This window comes from Desarmillaria tabescens (assembly GCF_030435595.1).
Source record: "Desarmillaria tabescens strain CCBAS 213 chromosome Unknown EV420scaffold_35, whole genome shotgun sequence".
Taxonomy (NCBI): Eukaryota; Fungi; Basidiomycota; class Agaricomycetes; order Agaricales; family Physalacriaceae; genus Desarmillaria; species Desarmillaria tabescens.
This window is the reverse complement of record NW_026848334.1, coordinates 232,314-247,017: the sequence shown is the minus strand read 5'-3', so window position 1 is coordinate 247,017 and position 14,704 is coordinate 232,314. Positions and strand designations below refer to the sequence as shown.

Below are 14,704 nucleotides of genomic sequence, written 5' to 3'. Positions count from 1 at the left end.
ACAGCTAGGTCAAAGTTAAACCGATTACACAGCACTATGACAATTTTCCAATTCGCAACTCGACATAGGCGGGAATATTGATTCTGCACCGGACAAGACTGAGGCCTGCAGGACGAATTACTGTCCAAAGTCAGGCCACCAAGATGGTAATTAACGTTAGTACCCTTTCCGTAAGCTCATACATATCTGACAGGTATTCTAGTGTACAATGAAGTGCCCAAGACGCAATATCGATAAGGAAGAGATAATGGAAACAGAATGGCAGCCGGAGACGTGGTAAGTGCATAACTTTCAAGACTGTATGACGAAGTCAGTGCTCATTTATCCGACCAACACAACAGTGTCGTACCTTGTACCACGCCTTTCCCGACCACAAGTTCCCTTATTCAACTGCCTGTCCGCTTGTTCTCTCTGTGATCAGCGTGGTATCATCCACCGGAGCAATCTTGTCTACCTGCGCCTCTTCAGAAAGCGCTGGCTCCACCACACATCTCAGCGTCGTTTTCTTTTCGTCTCCACATATGGTCACGTTCGTTTCGAAGAGCCCTTCATGGATATCCCCTGCCAATCCCCACCGCCGCACCCTGGCATTTAGCCTTTGGACCTTTAGTACCAACATGGCCGTGACGATAAGCATACTAATGGCGAGAGATACGGCTATAGTAACGGGGCCACGATCAGGACGAGGTGTTGCTGGTAGACGAAAGGCGCCTCGCGCGACAGCCTTAGTGACCATCACAATGGAGGAAATGCTCTGAGAGGATGCTATGCTCATGTCGTAGTAGACTAGGTGAGTTATGGGTGCTGTTGTTGAAGTAATCGAGTTCTAATCATGGCGATTTTGTAGCCTGCTCAAGCTGCTTTCCAAACACGCTCCTAGATGCCCGTTTTTCGTTTACAATGTATACAACTGCGCAGTGTGCACCTGGATGCCAAGCATAATGTGGCCCAATCCCCTTGATTGTAATACAATTCAGACGATTTCTGTTTGCTATCGCATTCGGCACGTGTTCTCCGTCTCACAGCCTTGTCCCTGCTGATTCTCCGTAGATAAGGGAAAATCTTCACCGCAGCATACGCTAGCTCTAATGGGATTTTGACGGCATGGTGTTGTGATCTGAATGCGACACCGAATTGAGGTGAACATCATTTCATCGCAATAACAGAACAGGCCGTCATCATGCTCGCACCCCGGAAAACAGCGATGTGCAATAACAGGACGTGGCCCCGGCGACTGAAGGCGCAATGGCGAAGAGAACCAATATCTATGAGCTTTGCGCAGAAACCTTTGCCTTCCTCCATTGTGTGGTTCGCGACAGCAAAGGAGATTAATCAGCGACTAGTATTGGAACATGTTGGGTAGTTATTTTCTACCCAGCGTAGACTTGTAACCCTAACCCTACTCTGCCTAGGGTTAAGGGACACCGGGTCTAGAGCTCGACGTCTACGACTACCGCCCCTTCAATGCGCTAACGCTTACACACAAAACCGCGTCAAAGGCAACTCTTCCAGAGGTAGTCCTTTGTCTTTGTCTGGTGAATGTAGCTGATACATGCTTGTAGCGACTGTCGAGTCCACAGCTACATTGAATAGATATCCCGACGTCCACATAGGTGCGACCAGCGCGCCATATTCAACAAACAGTTCCCAGATGTCGCCTTCTATGGCGTGGAGCCCCATAAACCGGGTCTTTCCCCTCAAATTTGCAAGTCTGGACCGCTAGGCCACTTCTCGCTTTTCACGCTCTTCATACTTCGATGGCTCTCAAAATGCGCATCGTCCTTATTTTCGTGGAGCCAACAACAATGACGATGCCTGCAGGGGAATGGGTATCTGCAGAGCATACCATAGTGTCTCGACAACATCGGTAACTGTAACCCAATCTCAATCGCCCGACCGCTGGATGACTCCTGGCTACGGAAGCATGGAGTGCGCGATGGCCAGGGACGGAAGAGGCAGATTAGTTGCTGCCTCGTTTACGCAGCCCTCATGACCATGAACGCGTACGCCCGACAGACTCTGAGCAAAGTCAAGCTCCATCATCATTTCTCCACGGGTATACCTTAACAACGGATGTACTGCTGTCGGGGCATCGTTCTCTGTTTGAGACGGCAGCGGGGAGTGACGATGGCATGGTTTACCAAGGGCAGGCAGCGGGGACGGCGCGATGTATTCGTGTACTGATCCGGTATATGACACGTCGGGACTAGGTGCACAATGGCAGCGAACATGGTCCGTCATGGTCAGCTGCTGCTCGTCGCCATAGACAGGGACAACGAGAGGCGCCCTTGACGGGATGTTGAACGCCGTCGCTGGTGATAAGTGCGATCCTGACAGCTCCCTACCCCGCTGTAGTGTCATCGTTGTCAGGTTCTCTCGTCGGACAAGCATCGTCTTTGTCCTGCCGTCATTCATGGAACAAATAGCAGAAGAAAGGCCTACGGATGGATAGAGAGGCGTTGGTTTGCTTGGATCAGTGCGGACGCAGGGGGAAGTAGGCGCCGAAGGTTGAGATTGGGTGGTGGTAGTGGTTTGAAAGAGAGATATGAGAGCCTGGGGGAAGGATGGGACTGCCCTATATTTATTATTCGGTATGTCTGTCCCTCAGACCTTGAATGTAAACCTAATCTTACTTTCTTTAGGGTTAGGGTTTCTCATTCACTTTATCCGCATGCGACTTTTTCTTCAAACTAGCAAGCTATTCACCATCCGCTTCTTCGACAATATCTTCATGCGAAGCCATCGCTATCGTACAAAGCTGGTACTGCTCCAGAAGGCTCGTCCTCATATCATCCGCATCCCCTTAGACTAACTGGCTACAGGTTATCGCCGCATGTGTCTGGGATTATGGATGGGGGAGTCGATTAGGTTGATCGTCCGGTTCACCTACGACTCCTGGAAAGACAACAAACTTTACAAGAGCGGCCGTTATAAGCTTCCCAAACCAGCTCTCAGCTCAACAGCGACCACTAGTTCGCGTAATATCTCTTCACATCGTAGATGTCAGCCTCTGCAATGCAATTACAATCGACAAATCTTCTTTGATTCCAATGTGGTAACCTATCACCTTCATTAAACCTCGTCAATCCGAGCACGTTCGCCTGGAGAGCACTATCGGAGAATGCCACCGGACCTTATCTTTGGATGAGGAAAGACGCGTCGAACGTATGACTGGATCCTGCTAGTCAATTGTACTGCCCAGTTCGTATGATTCCAGAGGACATCACACGCGAGAACTTTGTGTTGTATTCAGATGCTAAGGGGGTGGGAAAGGATTGATCCAAACGCGATTGAATATCTGCCGTAGGTTCTTTCGCAGGCTTGCGGGAGTATTGCCTTATCGACATCTTCACTGTGGTCATCACTTTACTTTGGACCGAAATTTGACCTGTATTGCAGGCGAGAAAGCATGTCTTTATGTCTGATAATATTGGGGGCAGGGAAGGACCTTGCACTCATGCACGCGGTTGTATGATGGACGGCAGTTGCGTCGTCCTGGAGTAAGAGAACCATACCACAGACGCACACTGATGCAATGATACCTACATGTGTCCGCGTCCTAATGCCACCGAGCCATCGTGTTATTGGCAACATCTGTCTTCAACGACGTATCCATCCGTGGACGCGATGAACCTAAGAGTCAATCCGGGTTTGCTGTCCACTTATCCTATCACTCGTAAGCGCTTTTGCTAGGTTTTTCCTGACCCGGTAGCTGTATGTGCTACTCACTGTGATGGGGTCTCCTGTATCCGATATGAAGCTTCCATCATCCCCGCCTACTAGTCACCTTCTCATACACGCGGCAACCGACGCTGACAGATATACAGTGTAGCTTCTCTTGTCTCCTCCCACCACATCCGTACTGCTACCCTTTAATTTTGACCTAACAATGGACCTTATCCCCCTCCTAACGGGTATCCCGGACCTCATCGAGCGATGCATCCAAGGCTACAACTTATTCCAAGGAATCAAGAATGCGCCAAAGGCGTGCTCGGAGCTGATGGAAGAACTCAGAGTAGCACGTACCAGGTTAGAGGAGCTGCAGGAGTATGGTAACAGAGTGGAGGACAAGGAGAAGGCCCAACTGTCCACGTCGGTACAGAATTACGTGACTACTTTGGATAAGTTGGATTCCATTTTGAAAGTGTATGGCGACCCAAAGTTCAAGTTTAACTTCAAGACACGCTTCAAGTGGGTATGGTCGGGCGAGAAGAAAATCAAGGCACTTCGCGACGATCTAAAGCAAAATTCTGGGCTTTTGCAGCCTCTTCTGGTCACAATAAAGTAGGTGTTCTTTCATTCATTCGTCACTTACTAATTTAGCGCTTTTCAGGAAAGATATTGACGATATGAAGAAGCGCCAGCAAGAAGCTGACGCCAAGAAGGCTGCTGAGGAACTAAGGAAGGCAGCCAAGGAACTAGGTAATCTCACAAACTATTTCTACCGCGCACGCTCTTACCGAAAAATCTCGTAGGCGAACGTCTCCAGAACGTTGAGAAATGGCTGGAGCCTCTCAATTCCGAGGCCAAGCTGCGAGGAGTGCGCGAACGGCGTCAGCTCGAAACATGCGAATGGCTGCGTGGGCATGACCAATTCGTCTCGTGGTATTCAGCTGGTTCTCTTCTGTGGTTGAACGGTATACGTGTCTGTTCATTTTTGACCGATCACGCTATGTATCCTGATTCAGAGTTTTTCAGCAGGAAATGGAAAAACAGTCCTCGCGTAAGGCTCCCACCGCTACGACTGGTTTGAAAATCTATTCACTCGCCCATATAGGTCGTTTGTCATCGACCATTTGAAAAAAAGTGTCACCAGCGAAGAGATTGTTTTGTTCGCCTTTGCAGACTTCCAGGATGTCCGAAGCACTGATGTAGTCGTGTTGCTGCGCACGCTACTCGCGCAGCTTCTCGACCACTGTAAACCGGAGGACTTTGTCGAGGACATGGACTTTACCGAGTTGGAGAAGACCATGCATCGGCATCATGCAGATCGACCTAAATTCCTCCAATATCTTTCTGAGTTGCTGGAAAAAGCGAGTGAACCTTGGAAGCGCGTGTTCATCGTCATCGATGCTCTTGATGAGTGTGTGCAGAAGAATCGGAGAGAATCGATTGCGGCAATTCGCAAGCTAGCATATGCAGGTTCCAAAATTTCTGTTTTTGTTACTAGCAGAGGGGAGCAGGACATCGTGGACGTTCTGAGCAGCGTCCCCACTATCTCTCTCGGGGACGAAACTGAGAGAGTCCAGGATGACATACAAAGACTCATCGAGGACAAGATGAACACTTCTCATCTCTCGCTCAAACATTTTCATGAATCGGTTCGTACACGTATCACGTTGACTCTTCTGGAGAAGTCCAAGGGCATGTTAGTACTCTCACCCCTGCCTTTTGAAAATTATTGACTTTCAAATAGGTTCCGCCTGATAGACTGTCAGTTGGAATCCTTAGCGAAAGCGAAATTCGAAAGTGACATCGATGAGATACTCCAAAATCTTCCTGCAGACTTGAATTCGATGTATGAAAGGATCCTTCAAAGCGTCGAAGAAGAGGGCCAGCGCGCTGTGAAAATAGTCCAGCGTACGCTTTGGTGGTTAGTGGGATCGCATCGGCAGCTGCGTCTTGCGGAACTCATGGAAGCTGTCACGATAGAAGCAGGAAATTATTCGCCGAATACAGACTTGGAGCTTCTGAGCGGCAAGCATCTTTTGGAGATGTGCTCAAGTCTGGTCCGTCACAACACAAAGACGAATATTCTGGTATTACCCCATGCTTCTGTGCAGGTGCGGAATCTTCTCACTGAGATTGACATCAGACTGATTGTTCTCGCTAGGATTTTTTTTTCCGACTATCTCAAAGAGACAAAGTATCGAAACTACCATATTCCATCATTCTCCTTTCTGCACCGACACACCGCTGGCCTCATTTCGGCATATCTTCACTATGGGGATTTCCAGAATGGGCCATGTACAACATCGCAACACCTTTTCACGCGTTTGGGACAACATCCTTTCCTTGTCTATGTCGTTTCAAACTGGGACGTGCACATTGTCAAGATGTATGAAACATGCCCAGAGTCGGAGATGCCTCCTGACTTTGACAAGCTCCTTGCCCTCTTCGATGACTCGGAGAAGAATCTACTCGCTCACCGTTCATACAGGCAAGTCTCTTATTTTGGCGCACACTTGAGAGATGCCATGATGATGGGACGTGTTCCCCTCTTGGAGTGGCGGTCCCGATGTTTCCCCATAAGGAGTCCTTTTGACCGATACATCCATGTCACGGTCAGCGTTTTGGTAGGAAAATATTCCCAGGACTATGGATCGCAGGAAGACGATCTATGTGAAGACATTGATGGTTTCATCCGTCCGCGTTATTGCGCTGGTCCATCTTGGCTTCTGACCGAAGAAGGACTTCTGCCGAACCCTCCACGACGAGACCTGTCAGATATGACCTCTATTGGAGAGCTGGATTATATGGTCTATCCTCTCGTATCTGAAGGGCCTGCATCGTTGGTACGGGACCTCCTGCGCAAACTTCCCCAGTTCAAAGAACGCCCATTATTCTACTTTGGAACACCTTTGATGGTTAGCATTTTTGCCGGAAAGCTAGACACTGTAAGCATGCTTTTACAAGACCTTCACGTCGACGTGAATACTTGCGCCTGGCATTATCGTTGCAATCATGAAGTCGTGTCACCCATCTTCCTCGCGACCAAGTATGGACATGTTGAGGTGGTTGAGTGGCTTTTGGATTGCGGCTCAGCCACTATGTTTCCCCCTGGGTCTCGACTCGAGTGGGACCCAGAAGTCACAGAACCAGTTGATGGTCATAGCGACATCATCATTGGAGCCGCCAACTACGGTCGGATAGACATTCTTAAAGTTTTAATCAGTCACGGAGTCGACGTGAATACTAGGTCCAAGATTAGTGGCAATACTGTCTTGCATGCAGCCATAATATATGGTCTCATTGACAGCGTCAAAGCTCTCATCGATGCAGGTTGCGATATCAACCCTCGTTCTAAAGGGAAAACGCCCCTTGATTTCGCTCTGAACCAACAATCTTCAGATCTTGGCCGATATTTACTCGAGAAAGGTGCTTTATTCGATCAATGTTTGCCTCAAAACTTTGTGGACCTGGAGTGGGCAGTTGGAGAGCTGTGGTACCCAGAGACGCGACGGCATCTAGCAAAACTCGATGTTAGCCCCAAGTCGCAGCTGGACATTGAGAAAATAGTGCGCCTCTTGAAAATGCGGCTTTCCTCGCCAGAACCGCTTATCATCCGGGCTATCCTTGATTTCGCCGAATTGTGGATTGTGACTTCCGCTGAACGACATGAGCTCGTCAGAGTCTTTGAGCGCTCTCCTCGTGAGTCTTATATCTCTACACCACCGATTGCTGGTGGCCCGGAAAACCCGGTTCGGCGCATCGTGTTCATGACATCACATGGCTATCAACGTGCGAGACCTCGTAAACTGCTATAACTTATTAGAGACTGATTGACCAAACAGGATTAATACCCGAAGAACCCGCCAGAGGCTTGTATTCTGATTCATCAACTTGGTTTGAAGCAGAAGTAGAGTCCAGCCCTGGCGTGTTGATGCGAATTCAAGATAATGTCCGCGCTGACGACCAGAGTCGGACTCACGTCAATGTGTGGGACCATCAGGATGCCCCGTCTTCCATCGAGGCCTGGATGTCAAAAATTAAAGCAGGGGATAAAATCTCTGTCTATCCAAGAGCGAGATCTGGGCTCTGCCATAATTATGTGGAGAGTGGTGTGGTAATGGTATATACATCCTATATCTAAGCAAGGGCTCCTATTTGTTAGTCTCTTGTAGATAGACGGACGATACATACCTATCGAGGGTGGGTGAACAGCATGTACGAGTCTGTTGTTTATCTGGTAGTACACCGCTGATTCCTTTACGACGCCTACCTCTGTCAATTCCAAATACCAATGGGACAGTGAATAGAGTTGAATTTCTGTTGCCGGTCATGGTGCATAGAAGGCCATCGTCACCGTTGAGGATATGAATGATTAGTTGCTCTTGAAATGGCCAAAGATCCTTCGGGCTCGGTAGTCACTTTGCGACAACATCCCTGATAGTTTGAATACTTTCAGCATCATTTCATCAGAGATTTCGTGTCGTAGCGAGACCAGATAATGGCGCGAACGCGGTGGTATTGGTTCAAGTCGGAGTGGCGGGAAAGTCCTTCTACATATGGAAGCTGACGCAACGGCATCGACAGTTATAACGATCTGACTCCCGATACGTTTTTATTCCTTCGAATGCTCTCTTACCCATCAATCTGACTCTGTACATCGCTTCAAGCTGATCTGTCTGCATCACCGCTGCCAGGGCTCACTGTTGCAGAGCACACTGTCTCGGTAGAGAAGCGACTGGAGTGACTGAAAATGATCACTGGACGCTTGGAGGCTTTATTTTGAAACATTAGGCAACGGTGTGCATACTTCCATATTGGATCGTACTAATTTTTCCAAGTAGCCATAGACACCATGAGCTCTGCTAGGTTGACCTACCAGCGTGCGCCCTATGGCAAAGCCTTGTTGGGCCAGGGCAGTTATGTGAGCTCAACAGTCGAATCTCTCGTTTCTTCCCTTAATCAACCTGAACAATAGAGCAACGTGTTCAAGTCGACTGAACTAGAATCGGGAAAAACAGTGGCTCTCAAGATGTCGCGTGTCTCAAGGAGAGTGAAGCGACCCATTCTCCAGCACGAGACTCGTATCCTCCAACTTTTGAAAGGACAAGCAGCTATTCCCTTGGTGTATGCTTACGGCCAGCTGGAGCATTTTGAGTACATGGCTATGGAGATTCTGGGGCCGAGCGTCGTGGAGCAGCAGAAGACGAACGGTCCTGGGACTGGTATGATGTTGACGACCGTCATCCGAATAGTGGATCAAATGGTGCGTAAACTTAGCCTTCAGACATTGCAGGAATAACTGAACTGGACGCACAGCTGGCGGGACTGGAGCACATTCATTCGCTCGGGATTGTGCATCGCGACATCAAGCCTGAGAATCTCCTCTGCGCATTTGATGATTCGACAATCAAAATAATTGACTTTGGAATCTCCAAGCCTTTTTCCCATGGTCAGCCTAGCAAGTACGATCCATTAAAGGACCGCCGGGCCATCGTCGGGTCTCTTTACTGGGCAAGTCTGAATTCTCACAATGGATTAGGTCAGTGCACATTACGCCTTCGAGCTCTAGTAAACATCTTAATTTTTATCCCTATCATGCCATAGATCTTTATCCGCGCGATGACCTGGAATCCTTAGCTTACATCGCCTTGTTCCTTCTTCGTGGACATTTGCCTTGGAAACCTCGTCCGCGTGAGGAGTCTCAGCTGCGCTCACAAGAGATTGTCCGACTGATGAAATCGAGTTGCTCAGGCAAAGGTTTGTCTGAAGGACTTCCGGCAGATTTCGGTGACCTGCTCGACTATACGCGCTCCCTCGATTTTGATCAGCTTCCTGACTACGAAAGGTTCAGGCGCATATTCGGGAGTATAGTGGATGGGAGGAGTAATGGACCCCTCGATTGGACACCCTCCGTCCCGCAAACCAATACGTGCGTTTTAGATGAGCCCCAGCTTGAGATTCCTGGCGAAGACGAAGACGAAGACGACGACGACGATAGCGACGACCTTGGCGAGAATACTTACTTCGGAATGGATATTGACATATGGGACTCGCGTCAAGGAGAGCGAGATAAGGACTTGACGTTGCTCGCAGAGCAGGAGGTAGACCTTGATAGCCGTACCCCGCAGATCGTAGAAGTGAGTCGCTAAATTCAGGAAATGCTCGTAAGGCCTTACAACGTTAATGTCGTCGGTATAAGCCTGTGATCGGTATCATGTGAAGTAATACTACAGCTTCGGCCACTTAAGAATATGGGGCCAGTATCCTCGTGTAAGGACTTTCGGCGAGATTCAATATAGTATTATATTGATGGCAGAGTGATATGATCATATAATAAGTAAATCAGAGCTGTCGTTGGTCCTTTGTATTAATTTCTAAGTATTCTCCAAAGGTGTTTATTCGGTATGCAGTCGGTATGTATCGGGCATCTAGAGAAGGCGCCGTCTGGACAAAAAGGTAAAGCTCCTCTCTAACAGAGCATGCCAGACCATAGGTCGTCTCTAGATGGAGCTTCGTATAGAGTAGTTGACGGTTGGAATGAACAAACTTTCATCTCTCCTTTCCAGAGGCTGAGAATTCGGATGGACGTCATTCGCCATTTGTGGCCCCAGAAGCTCCAATATCACCGGATCTAATCTTTAATTTCAGTACGAGGTACAGATAGTTATTGAGATGATGTCCCACCGTGATACAGTCGGCTATCAGGACATTAATGTCAGTATTGCAGGATCGGTCGCCCGAGTAGAGGACGTATTGCGAGAGGCGAAGGCTATGCACACGTACATGTGTTTTGGCCTGAGTATGACGAATGCCGACCGTACCGGTGTCCGACGGAAACTGTTGCTAGGGTATACATGGAGAAAAGCACCACAAAGATAACATTATGGTGATGAACGTCTGAGACTGATTATAACATTGAGCTGGAAGAAAACCGAAGAACAGACTCCAGATAGACTCAGAGTTTACAAAGTTTGATCAAGGCGACGATTAAAATGAAGATATACATCCCTACAGCCTACTGGTGAGGCCTGCGCAAATAACAGAGCCTTCCATGGGTAGAAGACCCGACAAATTTCGCGTTAAGATATTCATCGTAGACCCTGTTGATAAAATGTAAAGATAGTCCGTCAACATCTGACATGGGTGAAGGTCAATCACGCTGGGTCGGTTGGAAGCGGAAATAAATATCCTTCGTCGTCGCAGTTGGATGCCATACGAAATATGGAGAGTATCTCGGGAAAGGACTAAATTTCATTCGTTTGTGCTCATGCGGTTGTCCGCAGAATGTGAACGCTCATATCCAGATGAAATGCATTGGACCCGGCGCGTTCCGGACGGCACGTGTTCACAGAGACGATGGGTTTTTGCTAATAAGCCCGCCATTTTTGAGAGGCTTGCACAGGAGACGAAGAATCCGAGTCGTTAGCGGTCAATAGTGTTAAGCTGATTCCGGGTACAGTGGAGAATATTTTTTCAGCAGGGTGGAATTGGGACGACGCGCCGATAAGTCAACGAATAGGTGTGACAACTTGGTCAAAAGACCTTTACGCTTTCACTACCTTTTTGATGGTTAGCATGGTCGTTAGACAGCAGGCGCACGATGAGGGGATGGCTAGAACATCGACGCGATCTGCGGAGAAAGTGCAAGGAAGCGAGGAAACACCGGATGTTGGAACTGGAGCGGCGGGGGAAAAGCCGAGGGTTCCCACGCCATCGACGTGACCTTTTGGGCGGGCCGGACCGATTATTTTCTGACTCGCGATATATTTCTATTCTCGCGGATCTCTCCTTTTCCCACCGAGATAATTCCGATATCGCTCTAAGCTGTTCTGTCCGAGTTACCGCTGGAAACGCTCACTGTTTCTGAGGAAAGAAGAGGCCGGTTTAACCGATTGTTCTGAACGCTGAGAGTATTGATTTTGAATTAACTAGGTGTCAGTGCGCTTGATTCTATACTGCTCCATGGATGCTAGATCCTGAAGCTTCCAAGTTATCGTAGACACCATGAACTCTGCTGGATTGATCTACCAGCTTGCGCCCTATGATGAATACCTTGGGGCATGGCACTTTTGTGAGTCCAAAAGTCAAATCTCCCGTTTGTCCCCTCACTCAAACTGAACAATAGAGTTATGTGTTCAAGGCGACTGAACGAGGATCCGGAAAAACGGTGGCTCTCAAGACTTCCCGTGTCTCGATGAGAGTGAAGCGGCCAATTCTTCGGCACGAGTCTCGTATACTCCAACTTTTGAAAGGGCAAGCAGCTATTCCCTTGGTATATGCTTACGGCCAACTGGAGCATTTCGAGCACATGACTACGGAGATTCTGGGGCCGAACGTTGCGGAGCAGCAGAAGAAGAATGGTCCCGGGACTGGCATAATGTTGACGACCGTCATCCGAATCGTGGATCAAGTGGTGCGTAAACCATGAATCTAGGCATTGCAGGAATAACTGAACTGGACTCACAGCTGGCGGGACTGGAGCATATACACTCGCTCGAAATTGTGCATCGAGACATCAAGCCCGAGAATCTCCTTTGCGCATTTGATGATTCGACAATCAAAATCATCGACTTTGGAATCTCCAAGCCGTTTTCCCATGGTCCGCCCAGCAAGTACAATCCATTAAAGGACCGCCGAGTCATAGTCGGGTCTCTTTACTGGGCAAGCCTGAATTCTCACAAAGGAATAGGTTAGTATGCGTCACACCTTCGAGTTCGTAACATATTAATTCTTATCTATATCACGCTGTAGATCTTTCTCCGCGGGATGACATTGAATCCTTAGCTTACATAGCCCTCTTCCTTCTTCGCGGACACCTACCTTGGAAACCTCGTCCACGCGAGGAGTCTCAGCTGCGCTCACAAGAGATCGTCCGACTCATGAAATTGAGTTGTTCAGGCAAAGATTTGTCTGAAGGCTTTCCCATTGAATTCGGAGACCTGCTCGACGACAGTCGTTCCCTCGATTTTAATCAGCTACCCGACTACGGCAGGTTCAGGCGCTTGTTTGGGGGGAGTAGTAATGGACCACTCGATTGGACACCTTGCGTCCCGGCACAAATCAATACTCGCGTTTTAGATGAGCCTGAGCTCGAGATCCTTGGCGAAGACGACGACCACTACGATGACTCCAGTAGTGACGACCGTGGTGAGGACAGTTACTTTGGAATGGACATTGACATGTGGGACTCACGTCAGGGAGAGCGAGATAAGAACTTGGCGTTGCCCGCAGAGCAGGAGGCAGACCTCGATAGTTGTATCCCCTTGATCGCAGAAGTATTAGAGTAAACTGGTTGGTCTGGAGTCGTTGGTCTTTTCATCGTTGAGCCTGAGCTTCTTTCCACCTGACAAGCTGTGGTTTCGGTAATGAAATTGAACAGACCGGGTAATTTTATATTGCAGCCTGAACGTCGACAGTTCAAGACTTAGCTCTGGTTTCAGGGATACGAACGATGTGGAATCGACGCTAACCAAGTCTGGTACTCTCGAAGTCGACTGCGACCGCCCTTTCATGCACTGGCACTCACAAATGAAAATGCATTGTTTTTTTTAGTCCATTGTCTTTATCTGTTAAACGTAACTGATACATGTTTGTAGTGCATACGGCCGAGTCTGTACAGTTACATTGAATAAATATTACAAACCTACATAGGCGCGCTTTACGCGACGAGCAGTTCCCAGGTGTCGCCTTCAATGGCGTGGAGTCCCATAAACCGTGTCTTTCCCTTCAGATATGCCAATCTGGGCAGGAGGACAACCTCTCGCTCTGTACAACCCGACATCCCGCTACCGGTCAATCGCTCATTGTTCTGATTTTTGAGGAGCGACAGCGACGACGGCGACGGCGGCGTTATGGGGTCGCGTATGTGCATTGCATGCCATAATGTCTCGACAACATCGGCGACCGTCACCCACTCTCGATCACCCGATCTCTGAATGACTACTGGCCACGGAAGCTTTGGGTGGACAATAGCCAGTGACGGAAGAGGGGGGCTGGTTGCTGCCCCGTTCACGCAGCCCTCATGGCCGAGAACGCGTACGCCCGACAGACTCTGAGCAGCAAAGTCGAGTTCCATCAACATCTCCTCATGGCAAGTTGGCCGTAACAATGGATGTAACACTATCCGAATATCGATCCCTGTCTGGGATGGCAGCGGGATGTGATGATGGCGTAGTTTACCCAGAGCAGGTGGCGGGGATGCGATATATTGGTGTATAGTTCCCGTACTATGTGACTCGTCGGGACTGCCTTCATAGTGGCGGCGAGCAGGGACCGTCGTGGTCAGCTGCTCGTTGCTATAGACAGGAATAACGACCGATGCCCTCGACGGGGTGTAGAACGCCGTCGCTGGTGATGAATACAGTTCGGGGAGTTCTATGCTACCCTGCTGTGTATGCATTGTCGCCGCGGTTTCTCGTCGGACGTTCATCATCTTCGCGCCGCCGTCATTCATGGACTGAATAGCAGAAAAAAGCCTTACAGATCAATAGAGGGACTTTAGTTTGCTTGAATGAGTGCAGATGAAGGAGGAGGGTGGTATGAGAGCGAGCGATGGTGGTGATTTGAGTGAGAGGTATGGGGGCCTGGGTAAGAATGGGGCTGCTTTATATATGGTATGTACCCCCTCCAAACATTGAAAGTAAACCTCACTTTTCTTAGGGTTATATTAAGGTTTCATGTGCATCAATTTGGAATCGTGTACATATCAGTTTATTACCTTTGAGAGCTTGCTCTTGGTTGTAATCTCGACGCTTTTTCTAGGGAAGAGGTCTTCTTGAGCTGTGCTTCAAAAGCTTCCGTCCTTGCTCACCGCCCTGCTTTGGAACCGTGACTCCGACAGTCGAGATTCAAAATTCTTCGATATCGTACGAACCTGGTACTGCTCCCAGAAACTCATCCTCTTACCAGCTCATCCTTAACCTTCGGCGGTTTTGAAGTTTCCATATTAACTTTGCAGAACATTTCCGCTTTGTATGATAGGAATTCCTTCAAGTTATCTACTCTCTGAGATCTTGGCAGTATTCTGTGAAAA

General features: G+C 48.7%; 6 protein-coding genes across 6 annotated transcripts; 4 read left to right on the top strand and 2 right to left on the bottom strand.

Annotated features, from left to right (window-relative positions):
* Window positions 1–305: 305 nt before the first annotated feature.
* Window positions 306–1,116, top strand: EV420DRAFT_737630 (uncharacterized protein; the record flags this gene model as incomplete). Its single annotated transcript, XM_060483265.1, has 3 exons — window positions 306–790; window positions 848–1,003; window positions 1,051–1,116. A coding segment is annotated over one exon (453 nt), but the record flags the coding sequence as incomplete, so codon positions are not given.
* A 798-nt stretch (window positions 1,117–1,914) lies between these two features.
* On the bottom strand, window positions 1,915–2,415 carry EV420DRAFT_1482717 (uncharacterized protein; the record flags this gene model as incomplete). The annotated part of the gene is made up of 1 exon (XM_060469925.1): window positions 1,915–2,415. One exon carries the CDS (start codon window positions 2,413–2,415, stop codon window positions 1,915–1,917), a length of 501 nt encoding a protein of 166 aa, XP_060327384.1.
* Window positions 2,416–4,483: 2,068 nt separating this feature from the next.
* Window positions 4,484–7,813, top strand: EV420DRAFT_1274625 (uncharacterized protein; the record flags this gene model as incomplete). Its single annotated transcript, XM_060467850.1, has 7 exons — window positions 4,484–4,643; window positions 4,699–4,723; window positions 4,778–5,368; window positions 5,417–6,150; window positions 6,349–6,718; window positions 6,836–7,473; window positions 7,530–7,813. Coding segments are annotated over 7 exons (2,802 nt in total), but the record flags the coding sequence as incomplete, so codon positions are not given.
* A 282-nt stretch (window positions 7,814–8,095) lies between these two features.
* Window positions 8,096–9,971, top strand: EV420DRAFT_737745 (putative casein kinase-1 hhp1). The gene is made up of 5 exons (XM_060483266.1): window positions 8,096–8,593; window positions 8,648–8,935; window positions 8,989–9,211; window positions 9,277–9,809; window positions 9,872–9,971. The coding sequence occupies exons 1-5, from the start codon at window positions 8,525–8,527 to the stop codon at window positions 9,890–9,892; spliced, it is 1,134 nt and encodes a 377-aa protein (XP_060327382.1). The 5' UTR covers window positions 8,096–8,524; the 3' UTR covers window positions 9,893–9,971.
* A 1,466-nt stretch (window positions 9,972–11,437) lies between these two features.
* On the top strand, window positions 11,438–13,145 carry EV420DRAFT_737573 (putative casein kinase-1 hhp1). The gene is made up of 5 exons (XM_060483263.1): window positions 11,438–11,550; window positions 11,605–11,743; window positions 11,798–12,085; window positions 12,139–12,361; window positions 12,424–13,145. Exons 2-5 carry the CDS (start codon window positions 11,714–11,716, stop codon window positions 12,957–12,959), a joined length of 1,077 nt encoding a protein of 358 aa, XP_060327381.1. The 5' UTR covers window positions 11,438–11,550; window positions 11,605–11,713; the 3' UTR covers window positions 12,960–13,145.
* On the bottom strand, window positions 13,129–14,271 carry EV420DRAFT_737583 (uncharacterized protein). The gene has a single exon (XM_060483264.1). It carries the CDS (start codon window positions 14,123–14,125, stop codon window positions 13,331–13,333), a length of 795 nt encoding a protein of 264 aa, XP_060327380.1. The 5' UTR covers window positions 14,126–14,271; the 3' UTR covers window positions 13,129–13,330.
* Window positions 14,272–14,704: the final 433 nt, after the last annotated feature.

Coding starts and splice junctions, on each gene's coding strand:
- EV420DRAFT_737745 (XM_060483266.1), top strand. CDS start 8,525: ATGAGCTCTGCTAGGTTGACCTACCAGCGTGCGCCCTATGGCAAAGCC. Junction 8,936..8,988: donor TCCGAATAGTGGATCAAATG/GTGCGTAAACTT, acceptor CTGGACGCACAG/CTGGCGGGACTGGAGCACAT. Junction 9,212..9,276: donor GAATTCTCACAATGGATTAG/GTCAGTGCACAT, acceptor ATCATGCCATAG/ATCTTTATCCGCGCGATGAC.
- EV420DRAFT_737573 (XM_060483263.1), top strand. CDS start 11,714: ATGATGAATACCTTGGGGCATGGCACTTTT. Junction 11,744..11,797: donor CCTTGGGGCATGGCACTTTT/GTGAGTCCAAAA, acceptor ACTGAACAATAG/AGTTATGTGTTCAAGGCGAC. Junction 12,086..12,138: donor TCCGAATCGTGGATCAAGTG/GTGCGTAAACCA, acceptor CTGGACTCACAG/CTGGCGGGACTGGAGCATAT.
- EV420DRAFT_737583 (XM_060483264.1), bottom strand. CDS start 14,125: ATGAATGACGGCGGCGCGAAGATGATGAACGTCCGACGAGAAACCGCG.